We start from the raw sequence: 19,768 nt of genomic DNA, 5'->3' as shown, positions 1-19,768 counted from the left end.
ACCAATAACTACTCGATATATATCCGTACATATATAGAGGCTTTGGGAAGATATTTTAGCTTCAATTTCACGCAGTTATATATGAAGCCAGCACTGGGGGGGGGGGGGTAACCCCCTCCCCCTTAAAAAAGGTGGTGACAGCAATAATGATATTTCTCTTACCCCCGCGGGGATCAAGGAGCTCTCCAATTGGTATATCACTTATTCACTTCAATACCAATTTCTCTGCTCATGTGGCGGCACCAGTATTTTAAATTTAAAGTGAAGGGCAAGAGGAAATGTTCAAGTGCATGCAGGCGCGTAGCCAGGGGGGGGGCGGTGGGGGCGGTCGCCCCCCAAAAAAACGTCCCCAAAAAGAAAAAAAAATAAGGGAAAAAAGATAGGAGAAAAGGAAAAGGGAAGGGAGGAAAGGGAAGAAAGGTAGCTTTGTGTTTTTTTTTTCTTTTTATTCTTTTATTTTCTCAAAAGAGAAACTCCTTCACTCTTGCTCTAAATTTATGATTATGAATTTTGCTTCCGCGCTGCGCGCGGTTAAATGAAAATATTGAAGATCTCCATTGTTTCCCCCACCCTTTCTCTAACCCTGTTTTTCTACCTCAGCTAGTGTGTTTATTGCCAGTTAAAGTTCAAATGTATATATTAGGGCATGGAATTAAAGTAAGGTTAGGCCGAAGTATATGAAGTTATCTTTTTTTTTAATTGATCGCGTAACTTCTGGTCGGGTCGGCTCCGGGCGGGTAAAATCTTTATATCAATTTCTGCCGTCACCTCCATAAAGTCAACTTCTCCCGCTTTTCAGCTCATTACTAAACAACCATAATTTTTGGGGCAAACAGGTTCCTAATCCAAAAAGAGGAAGGTATAAAATTCGTATCGTATAAGGGTATTAAATAAAAAAGTACAATATTATTTATCAAATTCTATTCAACTTCATGTCATTTCCCTGTACATTCATCTCCTGTCCTGTTTTTCGCCCTCAGTTTGAAATTTTGAATGACTCTTAAGTTTCTTTATAATTCAAAATGAAGCGCTTCAGGATAAGTCAAAGAAATTAGGCATCCTTTTTATATAATTTCAATAAATCACAGAAGTTTCAACTTTTTGCGCACTATTTTCCTTTTAATGAAGTTCAATAATCTTAGAAAATTAATTGAATTAGAGCCGATGGGGTATTGGAGATATCTGCATTATTTTGATGAAACATCCGCCCTTTGAAATTTCAGAGTTTCGTTGCTCTGCGCGGGGAGGAATATCTTCCTCCTGGCATATACACTTCTTCTCCTCTGTTTTGCGAGTTAAAGATATGCACTGTCGCTAAATTGTTTGTAATCAAATCTGATCTTTCCAAGGGAAGTATTCAATATATGTTTGAGAATATCCTTTTCTCGGGACCCTTTTCATGGCAAAAAATTGATAAAACGCTTTAGCTTCCGCACTTCGCGCGGGGTTATTATCATTTTAATTTCCTCCATTGTATTCCTTTTTTGTGCGTTCATAATCTTTTTTTAAAACAAGGTTCATGAAAACCAGGTTCAAAATCACAATATAGTCAACTGAATTGGAGCTGATATAGATACTAGAGACAAGAGAGACGACTCCTTTTCATTTTAATTCATGAAACACCAAAAGCTTCGCGCTTCGCAAGGGAGGGGGAAACTCCCCCTCCCTGCACCCACCCCCTAGGGAGCGCGCTTCGCGCGCTCTGTAAGCGTTGGCATGCTTTGCGTGCATTTACCGCCCCCTCCAAAATGAAATCCTGGCTACGCGGTTGAGTGCATGAACAGACAATGTTGGACTTTTTTTCAAGATTTGAAGAGTGGAAGATGGTATTTTAGAGTATACAGCTAAAATACCTAGACCATACTCGGGAGCGTCGCTAGGTCTTTTTCAGTGTGTGTGTGTCGGGGGTGGAGACCGTGATTACCGACGACAAATCGGCAACGATTACCGAAGACCATGAGTCATGGTAGAGTTCCCCATTCTCCTCAGTCACATTTATATATTTCGTCATACCCAGGGGCACATCCAGCTTTCATTAATAGAAGGGGCGGAAAATATTTTCATTCACATTTTCCCCGTCGCGGCCGCCCAAATTTGTTTTTTTTTAGGGGTTAGTCCTAACTAAATTTTCATTCTTCAAAACAAGATAAGGTACATTCAAAGCAATGTAACCATGAATTGGATGGGTGTATAATTATCTAAAGTAAACAATTGATAAGTACATTTTATAATCATGAACAATACGAGTATCTAACTAAACAATTCATGCGGGCGCTGAACGCGAGCTGAAATTTTAAATATATTACAGTGACTCATAGGATAGAATGAATATCATATGAATAGAATACATATCTCACCAATCAAATAATGCAAGAGTGAAGCGTGAGCTGAAAAACGGGATATTCTAAACACTTTTTTTTTGCAATTATGAACAAAATGGGTATGTCATCAAACAATTTATGTGAGCGCAAAATGTTGATACTCCTATACGGGAAAATGAACATTCTCTTCCCCTTCCCTTTTCCTTTCTTTTCTCTTTCCTTCTTCTCTTTTTCTGTCCTTTTATTTTCCCCCCTTTCCCCTTTTCCTTTTTCCCCGATGGCCGAGGAGATTTACCGACTATATCTAGAGTGGGGGGGGGGTGTCGCACCCCACACCCCCTTTAGCGACGGCTCTGGTCATACTACACGTTACTCTACAATTTTATTCTTATTTTCCTAAATATCTTGGGGCCACATAAAATTCCAACAAGAGAGTCCCATGCTGCCCCCTTCCCCCTTGGATCCGCCGCGCTTTCTCTGCCCTAGGCTATAAGACACCCCTTCGAAAATGTTCAATTTTTTTACGATACAGTAAGCAATTGGAGAGTGTTTACTGAAAAGTTGATGTAACGTCAAATCTGCACTTATTCCATCTGAACCGCTACTCTGCAAATATACATCAAGAGACACTTCCCTCATGTAGTTTTTCCCTACCCGTCTTTTTTCTCCCCAAATTTGGAAAAAATACACTCCTTTGAAAAATCCAAGTGACGGTCCCGAGACTTGATTCTTTAGAAATTAGATTAGATTAAGTAAATTTATTTAATATTTCCGTTCAACAAAATTTTCATAATATAATCAAAGTATCAATACATATTCAATATAATACAGACAGATCTCAATTACATTTTGTGACAAATATTGAAACAAATATTGAATATTCAAAATTATTTGAAATTCGCGTTTGTTATAGATCATTTTGAATAACTGACATGATATTTGAGCGATGATTAAAGTCTTGCTACCATAAAGACTATATTGGTAATTTATGTGATGTTTCTGAAAACATCTTTTTTTATAATTCTATCGAAGTTGGTTGACTAACCGGTTCGTTATCACTGTAACTAACATAATGTCTCTGCTGACTATCGATATGTAAATCGCTATCGATCCCCTCAGGGCGTGGTCGTAGGGGATTCCCCTCATTCGTCCTGTCATCAACAACACGACCGCCACCACCACCACCACCACATCGGCCACTCGCATCCACGACATCGTTCTCCCCATCGTCGTGTGCGGTGATTTCGATGTCGGGCGAGCTGGTGACGCAGGAGCTCATGGTAAACTGATGGCGGTATCGATCCTGCTCGCTCCGGACCGCCATCTTTTCGAGACGGATGTAGAGATAGAGACTTGCCACGCCCGTCGAGTTGATGAGGAAGAAGGCGAGGACAGCGAACACGAAGGAGATGCCGTACGTGTGCATAAACAGCTTGTCGGGTGATACGGGATGCTTCTCGATCACCGCGTCGTTGACGGCGATGATGTAACGGATGAGACCCGTCAAGGAACACAATCCTATACCAAAACACATAATATAGAACAAATAAAACTAGTAAACTAAACAAACGAAAATTGCAATGTATAAATGTGAGATCATATAAGGTTCTCGAACAAACATTCATTATCAAAAAAGGCTTTTTGTATCGTATGACAATATTTCAAATCTACCTTTAATTATCACAGATAACAAAATGATTCCGAAAATTAATGCGTTCCTCTGCCAAACAAGTCAAGTGTTTATGAATTACTAAAATTTTCGACGTGATATATCTTCGTCAGGAAAATACTTCAATTTTCCTACAATAAATATTTGACTGGCAGAAGAACGCATTAACTTTAGATATCATGTTGTTATCATTGAATCCCTATACTTAGAACTGTAAGAGTTTAATTATCATTCGACTTAAGTATATTGAATATTAAGTTATTGAATATGTATATCATTTATTCAATGTTTAAGTTTGTTCATGCTTTATTTGAATTGAATTAATTTATCTTGTACTTATTTGTATCATGTTGAAGAATGAAAAAATAAATTGAATTGAATTGAAGTAAATCATAAGCTAGCTGTGCGTGTATTGATGATAGAGGATAAGCAAAGTGGAAAACTTTGAAGCGCGGTTGAATGAATTACATCTAGCAAAAAAAAAAGAATACGAGAAAAAAAATACCCATCTCCTGAGAAACGAAATGCCCCCCCCCCCCCCCCTCCTGCCCTTCTCCCACAGTCCACACGTTTCTGTACATTACCATAATTCGCTATCAAAGCCTTATTTGGACGTACATTATTAGCCACACCCGGAAGAGTGTGCGCGTGCGCCAATCAGGGGAATCCCCGTTTATTTTGTTTAGGGGAGTCCCCTGTTTTTACCTGCGAGGATGTGACCCGCTCCAGTGAGAAACATGAAGCACCGACGCTGTGGGAAGAATAGACCCATTGTACTAAGCGATGACGTAATCACAAGAAGCAGAAAACTACATATAGGTAACGGCAGCACCTTCACCACGTGTTCTGCAAATTGGGAAAAAACAAAACATGAAAGTGTTATTTATTTTCTACAAGTACGATTCAAAATCACTATAACGTTAATGGGGAGGAGTCAAAGAAACATAACGTTTGTACTAATTGGTACCTCAAAATTAGAATCCATTAGTAACTAGCATGCATCGGCTTTTATGTTTTGTGTTAACAGGCCCATAACAGTAATAATATCAATGAAATGTACATTTGATTTGATTGGAATTATTTGTTGTTTTAATCTGCTCGTTCTCTTCGATTCATATTAATTTGATTACCATGTACATATTTATAATGAAACTATTTTGCAAAAGCAGTATGCAACAAACGGTATAAGTTTAATTGAATTACTATTTAAAAAATACTATAACATGTACATTACTGAATTACAAGCAAATCACTTGAAAATATGCCCCCTCCGAAAAAACAAGCTCACATGAAATATATCTCATGATATTTCACAAGTTCACCGATCATCATGATAATGATTGACAGGTGATGTAGTGACTTCTTCGCTATTAATTTCTTGAATTTTTAGAATTTCTAGAGATATCATTGAAGGTGACTTACATCCCATGGATCCCGTCACAAAAGACTATTGTGAGAAATTCGATCATAACAAGCACTATAGTTCGATCTGCATGGTTTTCTTCTCATTAATAATATGCTCAAGATAACGCAGAAACCGACATATACGAAAATATGTGTCCCTATGTGTCTTGTGCATCTTCACCCCAAGACCTCAAGACCAATGTGAATACCATATACTCATGAGCATTGGGCGAAAACTGAGGAAGTATTTCGATCCCAGTTCTGCAACTGACCAGCCAACCACCTAATCGTTCCCTTAATTTGATTTAAGTTATACCCTCTTTTTAATTTCATGTAACGGAGTATGTATGATCATAGATTATGTCAGCATGTTTACTCCATTTTGATCTAGTATGCATTGGCTTGACGTCATTGTTGCAACAAAATCAACTAGATGATTTATAATGACCTATGTGGCAAGCAACGCCAACATTTATTCATCATGTCTCGCGTGGAGAAATTATGGTTAGGTCGGGGAGTTGAATCAGAATGCATAATAGGCGAGGGAAGAAGTCAAATACAAAGCAATCCATCTTCGGGACAAGATGGGGAAAATAATTTCGTAAGTAGGATAATGAATCCTCTCCAAATTTTGTTTGTGGTGTGTGTCTTTACGGCGTCCCAATCCCATTCCCCTTCTTCACAAACTCATATTCTCCGATTGTGATCAGATGATCAAAAGAGAATTAAAAAAAAAAACATGATTCGATTTGTTTGTCTATTCGTTTTTACAATAATATTGTTTATGTAATCTATAATGTTTTTTTTTATAGAGTTTGATTTCATTTTATTTCATTAATTTCCACATTTCAGTATCAAAGTGTATAAAAGTAGAATCATTTTCTGCATTTAATAACAAACATAATAAACATAATGCCAACATAGTGATTAACGTAGTAACGTTCTATAAGGGAAGAGAAAACCAGACTTAATGCAATGCAATAAATAAGTAGATAAGTTGATACTAACATATAACGAGTACCATGACTCGCGTAGAAGATGAATAAGATGAAGGACATAAAGAATATGAAGGAAATTACTAATTGTCGACTAAAGGCCGTTTTTAACAATAATATCAATTACATATATAACCTAATTTAATAAAAGATCAAAACAAGTTTAAAGGGGGGGGGGCTGTACCAGAAGGGATTGAATTTCATTACAAAAAATGAAAGAATATATATTTACGTAACACGGCTGAGCTGATGTCTTTTGGTGGCTCACTGGGCTCTGGAAGAGATGCTCGAATATTGAAGCATCCCGGATCATCTATAGAAAGAAAGAGGGAGAGAGGCCAAAGAATGAGAGAAAGAGAAGGAGGGGGAAGAGAGAGAAATAAATAAATAAATAAAGAAAGATAGATAGATAGATAGATAGATAGATAGATAGATAGATAGATAGATAGATAGATAGATAGATAGATAGATAGATAGATAGATAGATAGATAGATAGATAGATATATAGATAGATAGATAGATAGATAGATAGATAAATGGATAGATAGGAAGAAAGAAAGAAAGAAAGAAAGAAAGAAAGAAAGAAAGAAAGAAAGAAAGAAAGAAAGAAAGAAAGAAAGAAAGAAAGAAAGAAAGAAAGAAAGAAAGAAAGAAAGAAAAAAAAAAGGGGGGGAAAGAAAAAAAAAGAGGATCAGAGGGTGGGGTGGGGATGAGATTGAAAGGGGGAGGGGAAAGATCGAGAAAGAGTGATGAATCGCATAAGGGCGGCCATCAAATTGAAAATATAAGAAATGCAGAGAGCGAATGAAGAAGATAAAAGACAAAAGAAAATACGGCAGATTAATATCAGTATCAGTACATTGTTTTATGTTTGCAAATGAAATGACGGAACAACTATGTGACCATCATTTTAGTATTTTATTTTTAGGAGTCTTTTTTATTTATTTATCATTCTTATATAGACGCAATTATTTGAGAAACACATCTTGTAAAATGAATACCATTTCATAGACAAAATGTGAAGTATCACGAACAGTTAAGACATTTCCCCCATTCCCTATCAGTAGGCCTAAATTGCAGTATGTTTACCCAGATCCGCCTGCAATCATAATCATAATCTCCCTTGGGGAGAATAAAAATATTCCCTGATATGGTCATTAACATGGCAGCCATGTCTGAGCGCCAAATCACCTTTATCTACCCCCCCCCCATAGCTCAACCACTCTCATCATCCACCCACTCCCAAGCCTATCATTTCGTGCGTTGCATGTTATGTTCACTTTCTCCCGTATTTGCAAAATACATCCATTATATCGCTGCTCCATGCGGTTTTGAATATTGACAACATTGGTACATTCGGGGGACTATAAACGAGCGAGCGATGCGATGCATACGCACGAATCTCATCAAGATCCCGTGAATGCGCATCGCCGCGACGAGGCCGCGGTCGACCAGGGAATTGGAGCTCCGATGACTGCCATGAATAATAGACGACTGCGGTCGTGACGGCGATGAATTATGCCTTATGATGGCAGGGGTAATGGAGAGACGCAGTTCTAAGCCTGCGTGGGTGAGATTATAAGAGTAAATTAAATGACCCACGATTATTACACCAAGTTCCCTTCTAAAGAAGATTAACATTTTCCCCGCTTATAGGCATAGAAAACCCGCCTTAATTATTGTGTGGATTACATTCTTGTCATGAACAGAATGATATTAAAAACATATTTCCCCTTTGTTTTCAAACCATTTCAATTTATTTGAAAGTATGTTTTTAAAAGCTAACTTGTTAGTTTGATAAGATCGAGAAGTGTATGCGCCTTTTTATTATACAGATCACGATAATTGAATATTGTCATCATCATCACCACCATCATCGTCGTCGTCATCACCACCACCACCACCATCAACATCATCATCATCGTCACCACCACCACCACCAACATCATCATCATTATAGTCGTCGTTAACACCACCACCACCACCACCACCACACCATCATCATTATCATCAACATCATCATCATCGTCACCACACCACCAACATCATCATCATTATAGTCGTCGTTAACACCACCACCACCACCACACCATCATCATCACCATCATCATCGTCATCATCGTCGTCATCATCATTGTCATCATCATCACGGCATCATCATCATCACCTGGTGCGGCGTACAGTGTTTTCATTGTGGCCTCTGATACATTCTTGACTGCAGTGAACGACGGATGTCCTATCCAAATATAAGATACTGCATGAAAAAAAATAATAAAAAGAAAATTTATCTGAGGGTTGGATCACAATGTGAATTCATTCTCTAAACTTGTTTACTTATTTGTCGCAATTATTAGGCCTACCATTTTGTGTAGTGAAACGCTCTTTCTTACGCATTCGTCTCTTTACTTTGCCAAGTTTACTTCGTTTCACTATTGTGTAATGGGCACGAGTTTCTTGTGCACTTCTTAATTTATACCAATCTTATTTATTTGAATAAAGATGACACATCGAACCGCCATATGCTGTTGAATTATTGTACAACATTTGACGAATTCTGATAAATTGAGTGATTCGCACGATAATGATATCATCATTTTTATCATATTATGTTGTATTGCGAGCACAAAGACCTAGGCGTTGACAATCTTATAACTATATTGAAAACATGTTAGATACAGTGGCGTAATGATCCAAAAGGTTTAAGGATGAGTTTAAGAAGAATCCAAAAGGTTAAGAATGATCCAAAATGTTTTATAGGGGCCAGACATGGCATATGGGGCAAGAGTTTTTTTTAATCTAATTTTGTGATAGATTTTGACACAATATTCAGGTGATACTATCATATTTCACAATTTTTATATCCTTTTCTTTCTTTTCCCTACTTTTTTATTTGCAGTGAAACTACACTGTAAAAAAAAATTATGAATCAGTAGTTAATACTTGATTTATTTGGGTTCAATATACATTTAAGAAATTCACGTATTGCTGGCTTGCTTTGATTGAGTAAATCTAACTCAATTAGGCTAAGATGATTATTACTTATAAATTCTTGTTGAATGTACTTATATTTTTCAATTAACGCCTTATTTAAATAATGCATGAATATTCATTAGACATGTTAGAGCAAGTAAATGTTTTTTTTTTTTAATAACTGTCATATCTATTTGTGTTTGAATTTTTTTCGGATAAGGGTGTGCTAACTATTTATTCTTTTCTTGAATCAAAGAAAGAGCAACATTAAATAGTCATTTAGCAGAAAATTTCAGATGTCTTTTTAGGTTTTTGGAAAATGATTATATTGTTCTCACTTTTTTATCTGTAAGAATGAAACGATCGCGTATAAATATCAATGTAAGTATCTATAAATATGTAACAGGTAAGTGAAAATGCACAAAGTCTAATATTTGGATAAAAGATGTCTAAGATGAAAATGATGCCACTAAGGTAAAAGTGGGACGATGGGGGGAGCGGACTTTCGAATAACGAAAGTCCACTCCCCCATTTGATTTTTTCAAACATTTTAGTGATTGTTTTACTAAATTGAATTAATTTATTGTAACTTAATTTTCTTGAGTGAAATGGATGCAAAAAAAATAAGTAAAGTTTACTTAAAACTGCCAAACTCATAATACTTAAAAAAAATTAAGGCAATCTGTTGAAACAATTTTATTGAGTAATTTCAACTAATTTTTTTTTACAGTGTACTACCCCATCTGTACGCCATGTGGTTATATACTTATATTCCAAAGATATACAAGCTTAATTGTGATCCAGCGGCGGTGCGACACGGGGAGTAGATGGGCGACGCTCCCAATGATTTTTCAAGAAGTTGAGAAAAATACAAAACGAAGAATGAAGAGGAAGAAAGAGTTAGGGTAAAGAGTATAAAAAAAAAGCAAATATTAATCTTTAAATTAATTATATATCATCCATGTTATAAAGGAAACTGCGTATAACCTTAATATGCCCCTCCCCCCCAAAAAAAATAAACTGGCGCTGCCCGCATCTTTAGTACTGGAGAATGGGAATCTTCTTATTATAGTTCCCCCGGAATAATCATTCACCTGAGCTCTGTTGCTGTGCTCACTCACATTTTACTTCATATTTGCGGCACACTACTGTTTAAGGGGCCACTTCCACACTCGTATCCAGATGACTCAGGCATAAGAAAAATGACAATAAATGAGTAATGTTGCAATTGGCTCCCTGGAGACAGAGGTGGTGCCTGAGTTGATGGCCTGCATGAATTATAGAAATATACCACTTTCACCCATGTGTTCTCTCCTCAGACCACTCTCCCTCTCTCTCCCCCTCCCCCTCCCTCTCTACATAATTATATATCTCTCTCTCTCTCTTTGCTTGTCTGTCTGTCACGGTGAAATATTATTATTTTTCTGAATATCATGTCAAAATCTTTTAAAAAAAGATTGTTTGTATCAAATGTGAAAATTTTGCTCGCTCGCTTTGTTAGCTCGCATCTTTTTAGAACCCTTCCCCATCTGGCCACCACATTTTTGGGGCTCATTGCGCCATGCACTGTCCTCAATATTTTCTTTAAGAATCATGATCTGATAAAGTATAAGAAACTTAGAGTGACAGTCCGTGCACTGAGTCGTAAAGAGATAGAATGAAATAGATTAATAATTCACGCGTGAGTAGATCGTTTACCCCTTTGGGTACGTGACACATGCTGTATACCAAAGAAATTGACTCCCGACCGATCATCCCGCCGATCATTTAGAATCATGGCAGAGTTAGAACTCGATCACGGATAAAAACAATCGACGATACCTCACATTGTATTTATCTTAAAGGACAAGTACACCCCAACAAAAAAGTTGATTTGAACTAAAAGAGAAAAATCCAACAAGCATAACACTGAAAAATTCATCAAAATCAGATGTAAAATAAAAAGGTTATGACATTTTAAAGTTTCGCTTAATTTCACAAAACACTTATATGCAAATCCTGCCTGGTATGCAAATGAGGAGACTATGACGTTATCCACTCACTATTTCTTTTGTATTTTTTTATTATATGAAATGAAATGTTCTAATTTTCTCCTCATTGCCAAGTGATACAACGATTAATTCCTCCCTGAACATGTAGAATAAACATGGTTTAATACTATATGATTCAGTCAAGTTGGTCCTTATTGCCAAATCTATAAAAAATGAAATATTGTATGATTCAAAGTTTTTTTTTCAAACAATAAAATACAAAAGAAATAGTGAGTGATGGACGTAATCAACTGACTCACCTAGTTGTGCATATCACTGTTTTGTGAAAAATAAGCGAAACTTTAAAATTTCATAACTTTCTTATTTTACGTCCGATTTTGATGAAATTTTCAGCACTATGCTAGTTTGATTTTTCTCTATTGATTCAAGTCAGCATTTTCCTGGGGCGGACTTGACCTTTAAATTCAAAACGATGTTAATGTATATACCATGATTGTGTTTGTGAATCTTCGTTATTTTTTTTTCATTTTCCCCTCCTCCTTGTCTTTCTCTTTACGAACCTTTGAATCTTTCCCTTCATTCGGTTCCCCTTTCTTACTCTCTCTCCATATTACTAACTTTTATAAATCTTGGATTAAGCCATGATCGACAAAACAATGATTCACTGTCAATTAATTTGTTCTGCAGGAGGATTTTAAACCAGTTACTGCCATATTATATTGGCACTTTTGACAAGTTTGAAACGGTTTTCTATAATTTTCTAAGGTTTTACGACTGGCAGGTTATAGCACGGAATTTTCATATGCCTCTGAACATTATTCCATGTAGGCCTATTATAATCAAGCATATAATGATTACAATAATAATAATAACAACAACAATAGTGATAATAATGATGATGATGATAATATACAGTTCTTGTATAGCGCATATCACATTATGAATAACGTCACTATGCGCTTCCAAAGGACTTGGATATTATTACCCCGGCTGTAACTCAAGCAGCTAGCTTCCAGCGCTTATGATAATAATAATCATTATCATAATAATAATAATAATATTGATAATAATAATAAAAATAATAATGATAATAATAATAATAATGATACTTGCTTATATAGCGCTTCAACTTTACATATAACACAATCCAGTCACATAGGCCAAACTAAATACTAAAATCAATAGAGTTTTTTTTTTGCTTTGTGTTCCTATATGCCTGTTCCTCGCACATATTTGACTTATTTATGTTTATAATAATTTATGAGGAATAGAAATCAATAAATCGGATAAAAACAACCAGACAGACGAAAGCTATAGGCCAATATATCATGTTTATAGTCCTATCGCGTTATTTAATGATACACCATATCAGTCGGTTTTCGTTGGTGTCACTGTATGCCTATCAGTACCACATCGCACTGTGCCAGTAATTATTATCATTATGCATATATACCATATTTCTAATAATGATTTGACAAATCGCTTGAATAAGCACGGCGTCTTTCTGATTGCACGAGGGAGGTTTATCAGACGATCCATAGTCAAAAGATAATCTTGGGGGTTAGGGACTATAATATCATAATCATCAACCACGCACTGGCGTAGAGATGGGGGAGCCTGTGGGCCAACGTGGACCCCTAAAAGTTTCACGACCAATAAAGAAGAAAAAGAAAGGGAAAAAAGTGAAATAATAAATGATTTTATGAATATCATGTCAAAATCTATTCAGAAATTTGATTTTTATATTAAAAATGTCAAAAACTTGATCGACATATCTGCATCCCGGCCCCTCCCTCAATTTTTGTTGAGATCATTACGCCATACAACCACGGTCGCCTGGAAATTAGAGGCGTCGAAATGCAACAAAAGCAAATTGAAAACGTGAGTCGATTGCAAATCCAATGTCATTACCTAAATGCATGATTATTATGTCAAAATGTATCCATCAGTGTAAAAACAAGATGGAGGTCTCCCACATTTCAAAATGTATTATGTCGATATATGTATATATATATATATATGTATATATATATATTTTGTGAAAGAAATGGATGATTCATCCATTTCTTTCACAAAATATTTAAATAAAAGAGTAGCCAAAGCTGTTGTACATGTATAATTTCACATATTTATATGTATATATATATATATATATATATATATATATATATATATATATATATATATATATATATATATATATATTTGCTATATGTTTCAATAATTTTATCAGGTATAATTATATTTCAGTTAGAATGTTAGAATGCATATGTATATATATATATATATATATACAGTATATATATATATATATATATATATGCATATGTTATTCATTTACTTATTGTTAGGTTATGCTGATAAAAAATGATTACACTTGTATTTACTTTTGTTATTGGAATGTGGAAAACAATAAATGAAATGAAATCAAATGTTTCCAGACTTCTCTCTCTCTGAAATGGGGGGTAAATTGCCAATTCGTCTACCACCAACTCGTCTACTCATCACATGGTCTGTATACCTTCATTATAGTCTAATGCCATTCCGTCCAACAATATTTCGTCTAAAAACCATTTGGTCCAATAACCATTTAGTCCAATCATCACTTCGTCTAATCACCTGTTCGTCTATGACCATTCCGTATCATAACCAGTTGGTCTAATACCCATTTTATTTTCATTCATTTCGCCCAATTATAACACAGAGTCCAATTGGACCAAATGGTATATGGACTGAATGGCTATTGGACCAACTGGTTATTAGACGAAATGGCAATTAGACCATGTGGATAGTGGACGAACTGATGGTAGACCAAATAATAGTAGACGAGTTGGTGATTGGACTAATTGGCATTAGACCAATTGACAATAAACCAATAGGGTACGGCAGGGAAAATTGCCATATATTATCCTCAAATATTTTTAGGGTTCAGGAGGGGGTATTAAGAGGCGGGGGCTCCAGAATTTTTTTTGGGGGGGCAAGATTACTAATTTCTAGAAGAGGGAAAACGGGGGGTATAATTAGTTAACGAAACCCTCTTTCTCGTACATTGCTAAAAAAATATTCAATTGGAAATAAAGTATGATTAAATTCCTTCAATCTAGGGGAATGGTGTGACTCATTTTTTTTTCCATACCGTTAATCGCATTTCCCCCAGATTTCCCATTATTATAATTTCTTATCGTTACTATTCGTAACTTAATGACCCAACATGAGAAGGACAGACTTTTGGTGATAGATTTAGACACAATCTTCAGATAATTATTCATCACAATTTTTCCTCCCTTTATTATATTTTGGCGTATAATAGATGGGGACTTTGGGCTATGCCCAAAAACTTTCCACTACCAAAAAGAGAAAGAAAAAAATGAAGAGAGTAAAAATGGTGAACCTTGACTTTAATATTCAGAATATGATGTCAAAAGCTATCACAAAAATAGACTTTCTTAATCTTTGCTTGTTCGCGTCTATTGTTTAAATAGAAATCCTGCGTCGTATTACGTCATGTTTTTTTTGGCTCACAAATTGCTTACTAATTTGAGTAAAATGTGTTTTGCAATTACATTCGAGTTACCTTATGAGACATTTTCTTTCTCTTTTTTTGTGGGGATGATGGGTAAATTCTGATGTCACTCCACAGCGAGTGAAAAATACATAATTATTTACCCTCTAAATTCAATCTTTTTCAGGATTATTTCCACTAATGTGATTTACAAAATCTCTCACAATATTTGTTCATACTGGAGCGTTGTGGTCCAGTGGATTAGTCTCTGGACTATGAAACAGAGGGTCGTGGATCCGAATCCCAGCCATGGCGTAATTTCCTTCGGCAAGAAATTTATCCACATTATGCTGCACTCGACCCAGGTGAGGTGAATGGGTACCCGGTAGGAAGAAATTCCTCGAATGCTCGATCAAGGTAGCCGTGCTAATTAAAGCCGGGGTAATAGCAGGGAGGACACTGAAGTGGTTACCCCGGGTAAATATGCCGTTATTATTATTATTATTACTATGAATAGATAAAAAAAAACGGAGAGGGAATACCTTTATCTCGGCAAAACTCAAGCAATCCAGAGTGCAATCTGACGGTGACTCTAAGAGTACCATTGCTGAAATCACGATCAATTATCTCTTTCGTGAAGATCCATTGGTTTGTGAAATTAGCTATCCCAACGAGGAATAGGGTAACATAGGAACCAGCCACCGCCCAGATCGTCAGCCCCAACAAAGTTAGGTTTTTGTATTTCATCTTGCTTTTCCTCTCCTCGATGTTTTAAATTGTATGGTTTTTTTTAAAGAATTCGTTATTTTCCTTTCAAGATACCTTTAGCTGCTTAAAATTACCAAATGCTCCTCTAAAAATTTTAGCTCCCTCCTTCACAAATCCGTGTCTCTATTTCTCAGCTCTCCGTCACTGTTTTTTTTTCTCTCGAAGACTTATAATTCAGTTGACAATAGCTTCATTGATATAATATTAATCATGTGAATCAAATTCACTTCGTTGATATATCCCGGGGATATATCAATCGTCACAACAATTTAATTCTAGCTACACTTCTGTCACAAGCGGTGTGTAGAGAAAGATAAACCATTAAAAAATATCATGAGATGATTTGTTTTCACAAGAAATAGTCGTTGAAATATTGATCTCCTGTGATGATGTCCAATATCGTTTGTGAATATATAGCTGATGATGAAAACAGGATGCGGTATGTGTCTGAGATGGAGAGAACACGAACACCCCAACGCTCACAATAACGAGGCATCCAGGTCTTAAAGGAAAGCATCCAAAAGACACTCACGGAGACAACTTCAATCAATAATTTCAGGAAGACGGCGCAAAAGAATATAATTATATATATAGCAAAACTACGCCTCATTTAAATGACTGAAACTGGAGCATATATGAATTTTGATTCTGCTCCTACTCGAGGCATAATCATCCGTAGCGGATGGGGGACTGATGATCAACTCCAAATAACTCCCCAGCATTCGAGATATATGCATCTTTCTCCCTTTCTCTGCGCGTTTTATCTGCTCAAGCAACTGGATCAGGATGGGAAAATGCCGCATGGGAAGAACGTTCGTGCGCGGCGCACGTTTAAGAGCAAATTTTCTCACTTCCCTTCAAGATTACAAGCTAAACAATTTTTGTTTCGAAATGAAATATAAATAAGCTGGTATAATGATGTGTGTCTTCCTCGTATTGCGTGTATGCCCCCTCCCTCCTTTTACGCGTGTCACAACACCCAGGCTGTTTGTAGGAATTCAGTTGTTTTTTGTTACTTTTTGTCTCAAATATTTCCCTCTCCTTGTTTCATTAGCTTTTCTTACCCCTCTTTTACTCAACAAAAAGTAAGCCCCCCCCCCCCTAATAAAAATGTTGTAACTCTTGAGCGAAATAATTTTTAGATTTTTAATTTCGTATGTAGTGTTTTGCACTTGTTCCTGTGCAAAAAAATGATTGATTGATCTTTTGAGGCATACAGGAGTAATCAAAGGTAAAACTAAAAATAACAAATTTTTTTTTAAGTCACAAGAGTAATTTTTCGTATTGTACAGAAATGGGCGAAATTTGTTTCTGGTTGACTGTTAAGGTGCTTAATAGTTTACTAGCTATACATTATTTTACCACTCCACACAAAATATTGATAACGTATTGACAAGTGGTGACGTATCTTCATAGTGGTTTATGGTAGCGCCCTCAATAACTTAAAACATGTTAATCGGGAAATGTTAGTGGTGCACCGTTCCCATTTCTCGAGCCCATCCCATTTTATACAGTAAAACAAATTATACAACGCTGTATACTAGCTATACGAACCTTACAGTAATTGTTTAAACAGTTTAAACAAGTGTTTAAATCTTAAGCAACAAAGTTTAATTTTCAATATCTAATCTTCAGTAAATTAAACATGATTGTTTAAACGGTTAAACAAAATAGGTTCATATAGCCTAAACATCAGCGTTGTATAAAATCTTAAACAACGTTTTACTTTGTAAACTTCTGGATCCACCACTCATTAAGTTGTACATAAATTCGACTGATCCTGAGAAATTGTTTGTAAAGACTGCACCGTTTATTATGCAATATTGATTCTCACGTTCTCGAGTGTGTTCGCTCAACCATGAAAGAAAGTGTAAAAATTATGGAGATATGATAAAAATGATGGATGATCAAAACAACAGCAATTAAGTTTCAGTTGAAACGAAATTTGCCCCCAATTTTCAGGGACCTGGGAACGATTTTTCAGTGGGGGTGCTGAAATCTCTCCTCAAAGGTGGGGGGAAGGGGACACAATTGAGTTTTCCATAATTACACACACGCACACACACTCACACCCGCGCACACACACACACACACCCGCCCATCCACACACACATATACATATATACACTTATAAATTATGACAGTCACTTCTTAGCTTTCTTCTTATAAAAGAACGTTGATATATAATTAGATAACTCGAGCGCGAAGCGCGAGCAATTTTTTTTTTTTTTGGGGGGGGGATTTCATGTATTTTGTCCTGAAAATTTTGAGCAATGTTTGTGGTCCTGAACAAGATGCGTATGTAACAAATAACTGCGAACGCGATCAGATATTTGTTATATACGCTCTGGTCTGATCGAAAGGGAAGTGTTATAAGGACTGTTTGCTGTTAACCATTAAGACGATACATATATCAACCATCAAATAATGCGAGCGCGAAGCGCGAGCTGAAAAATTTGACATTCCGACCTAAATACTGGACATTCCAAGCACTTTTTGTATTCATGAACAGGATAGGTATATAACTATACAATTGATGCGAGCGCGAAGCGCGAGCAGAAATAAAAACGAGATTTCAGACCTAAAAACGGGACATCTTAAGCACTTTTCTAATCATGAACAGGATAGGTAAATAACTATCCAATTGATGGAAGCGCAAAGCGCGAGCGGAAACAAAATTGAAATTTCAGACCTATAATCGGGACATTCTATTCATGTTTTGTAAATCAAGAAAATGATGGGTAATTGGATATATTCTTACATTAATAATGTGAGTGCGAAGCGCGAGCATAAAATTTTTTATATTCTGATCTGAAACTCAACACTGAATGTAATATGGTTTAAACAGATAAAGAAAAATCAGACGAACATAAGAATAAAGATTTGATCAAAATCCGACAACGAATATCAAAGTTATTGCATTTTAAAAATTAGCCTTATTCCGGTGAAACAGTTTTAAGCATGTCTTCATTAATATTCAATGAGCAAACTGATGATGTCATATCCCCACTTGTTCTTTTGTATTTTATTACATAAAATTAGGTTTATTCAGCATTTTCCCTTCAAGAACCAAAAACAGTTGAATTGACAACTGATTTAGTCTATTCATGGACCTATGAAAGCTGGACATTCATCGGTTAGTTAATGATTTCACTAACATCTGACTGTCATTGTCATGTGAATAACATTCTCTTCATATTGATCTCCTGTGATACCATCATGGTCGCCGTCAATTAAACCATGAGTTACAGAAGCTTTCGGTGATTAGACATTTAACATTAGACAAATTGTATGCGCAGAAGGTAATAAATTACCTGAATTCTCGGAAATTAATGTGCAGTTCTGGTTTACAAATGGTTATCTTAGTTCCATGGTTTTTATTTGGAAAAATGTATGAATATTTCAAGATAGAGGCTGAAAAGAAATTGATTGATTGTAATTTATAATCCAGAGAAACATGGTGGGTTTCTTGTAGGGGTCGTCCCCCTCTCGTTGTTATAGTAAAGTCATTATGAGTGTGCAGAAGCGTGCAAATCGATAATAATAAATTTGATATCACAAAAATCGTCTGCTTCTCAATTTGTTGTTCCAAATCTGAAACATCTTAATTGAAAGGTATAATCTGCTACAAGACATCAGCCAACAAACGGCAAAAAGAGCAAAACATTCCTTTGTGAAGATCAGATTCGCCTTGGTAGTCGCTATTGTCAAAGCACCTGTATGTTATCATTAATATGCACATAATCAGGAGACGGCGACTATGATTGCATCAAAAGAATGCTCGCGTTAATCGTCCATTTCTTATAGGTCCATGGTCTATTGGATATTCTTAACTGCAACTTATTTCATTATAAGGGAGGCATATCATTCACACTGGTATGAAAAATGAATCAATTTTGATTCCATGTAATAACACAAGAAACATGATAGTGGGGATGTGACATCTTCAACCCACATAGGCGGAAATCCCAGAGGGGACAGGGGGACGTGTCCCCCTACCAAAAATAGGGGGACACAATATCAAATGTCCCCCTACTATTTTTGGTCTTTCATGGAGAAAAATACATCACTTCACAATCGAAATAATACATGTATTTTGGACTAAATGACCTTACATTTTGGGTGAAAACCTTTTTTTTTTTTTTTT

The 19,768-nt window shown here is 35.9% G+C and overlaps 1 protein-coding gene across 2 annotated transcripts; it reads right to left on the bottom strand.

The window, feature by feature from the left end:
* Positions 1-466: 466 nt before the first annotated feature.
* On the bottom strand, positions 467-16,389 carry LOC129269814 (uncharacterized). Of its 2 annotated transcripts, XR_010294969.1 has the most exons (6): positions 15,396-16,389; positions 8,558-8,644; positions 6,622-6,702; positions 4,696-4,836; positions 3,190-3,839; positions 2,559-2,770 (listed from the first exon to the last, which is right to left on the bottom strand). XR_010294969.1 is itself a non-coding variant. In XM_054907294.2 (5 exons), exons 1-5 carry the CDS (start codon positions 15,598-15,600, stop codon positions 3,337-3,339), a joined length of 1,017 nt encoding a protein of 338 aa, XP_054763269.2. In that variant the 5' UTR covers positions 15,601-16,387; the 3' UTR covers positions 467-3,336. The 2 variants fall into 2 exon arrangements, 1 of the variants encoding a protein (XP_054763269.2); XM_054907294.2 differs by having other exon boundaries at positions 467-3,839; positions 15,396-16,387.
* Positions 16,390-19,768: the final 3,379 nt, after the last annotated feature.

The sequence above is a fragment of the Lytechinus pictus genome, chromosome 10 (genome assembly GCF_037042905.1).
Source record: "Lytechinus pictus isolate F3 Inbred chromosome 10, Lp3.0, whole genome shotgun sequence".
Lineage (NCBI taxonomy): Eukaryota > Metazoa > Echinodermata > Echinoidea > Temnopleuroida > Toxopneustidae > Lytechinus > Lytechinus pictus.
This window is presented reverse-complemented; position numbering and strand designations above follow the sequence as displayed.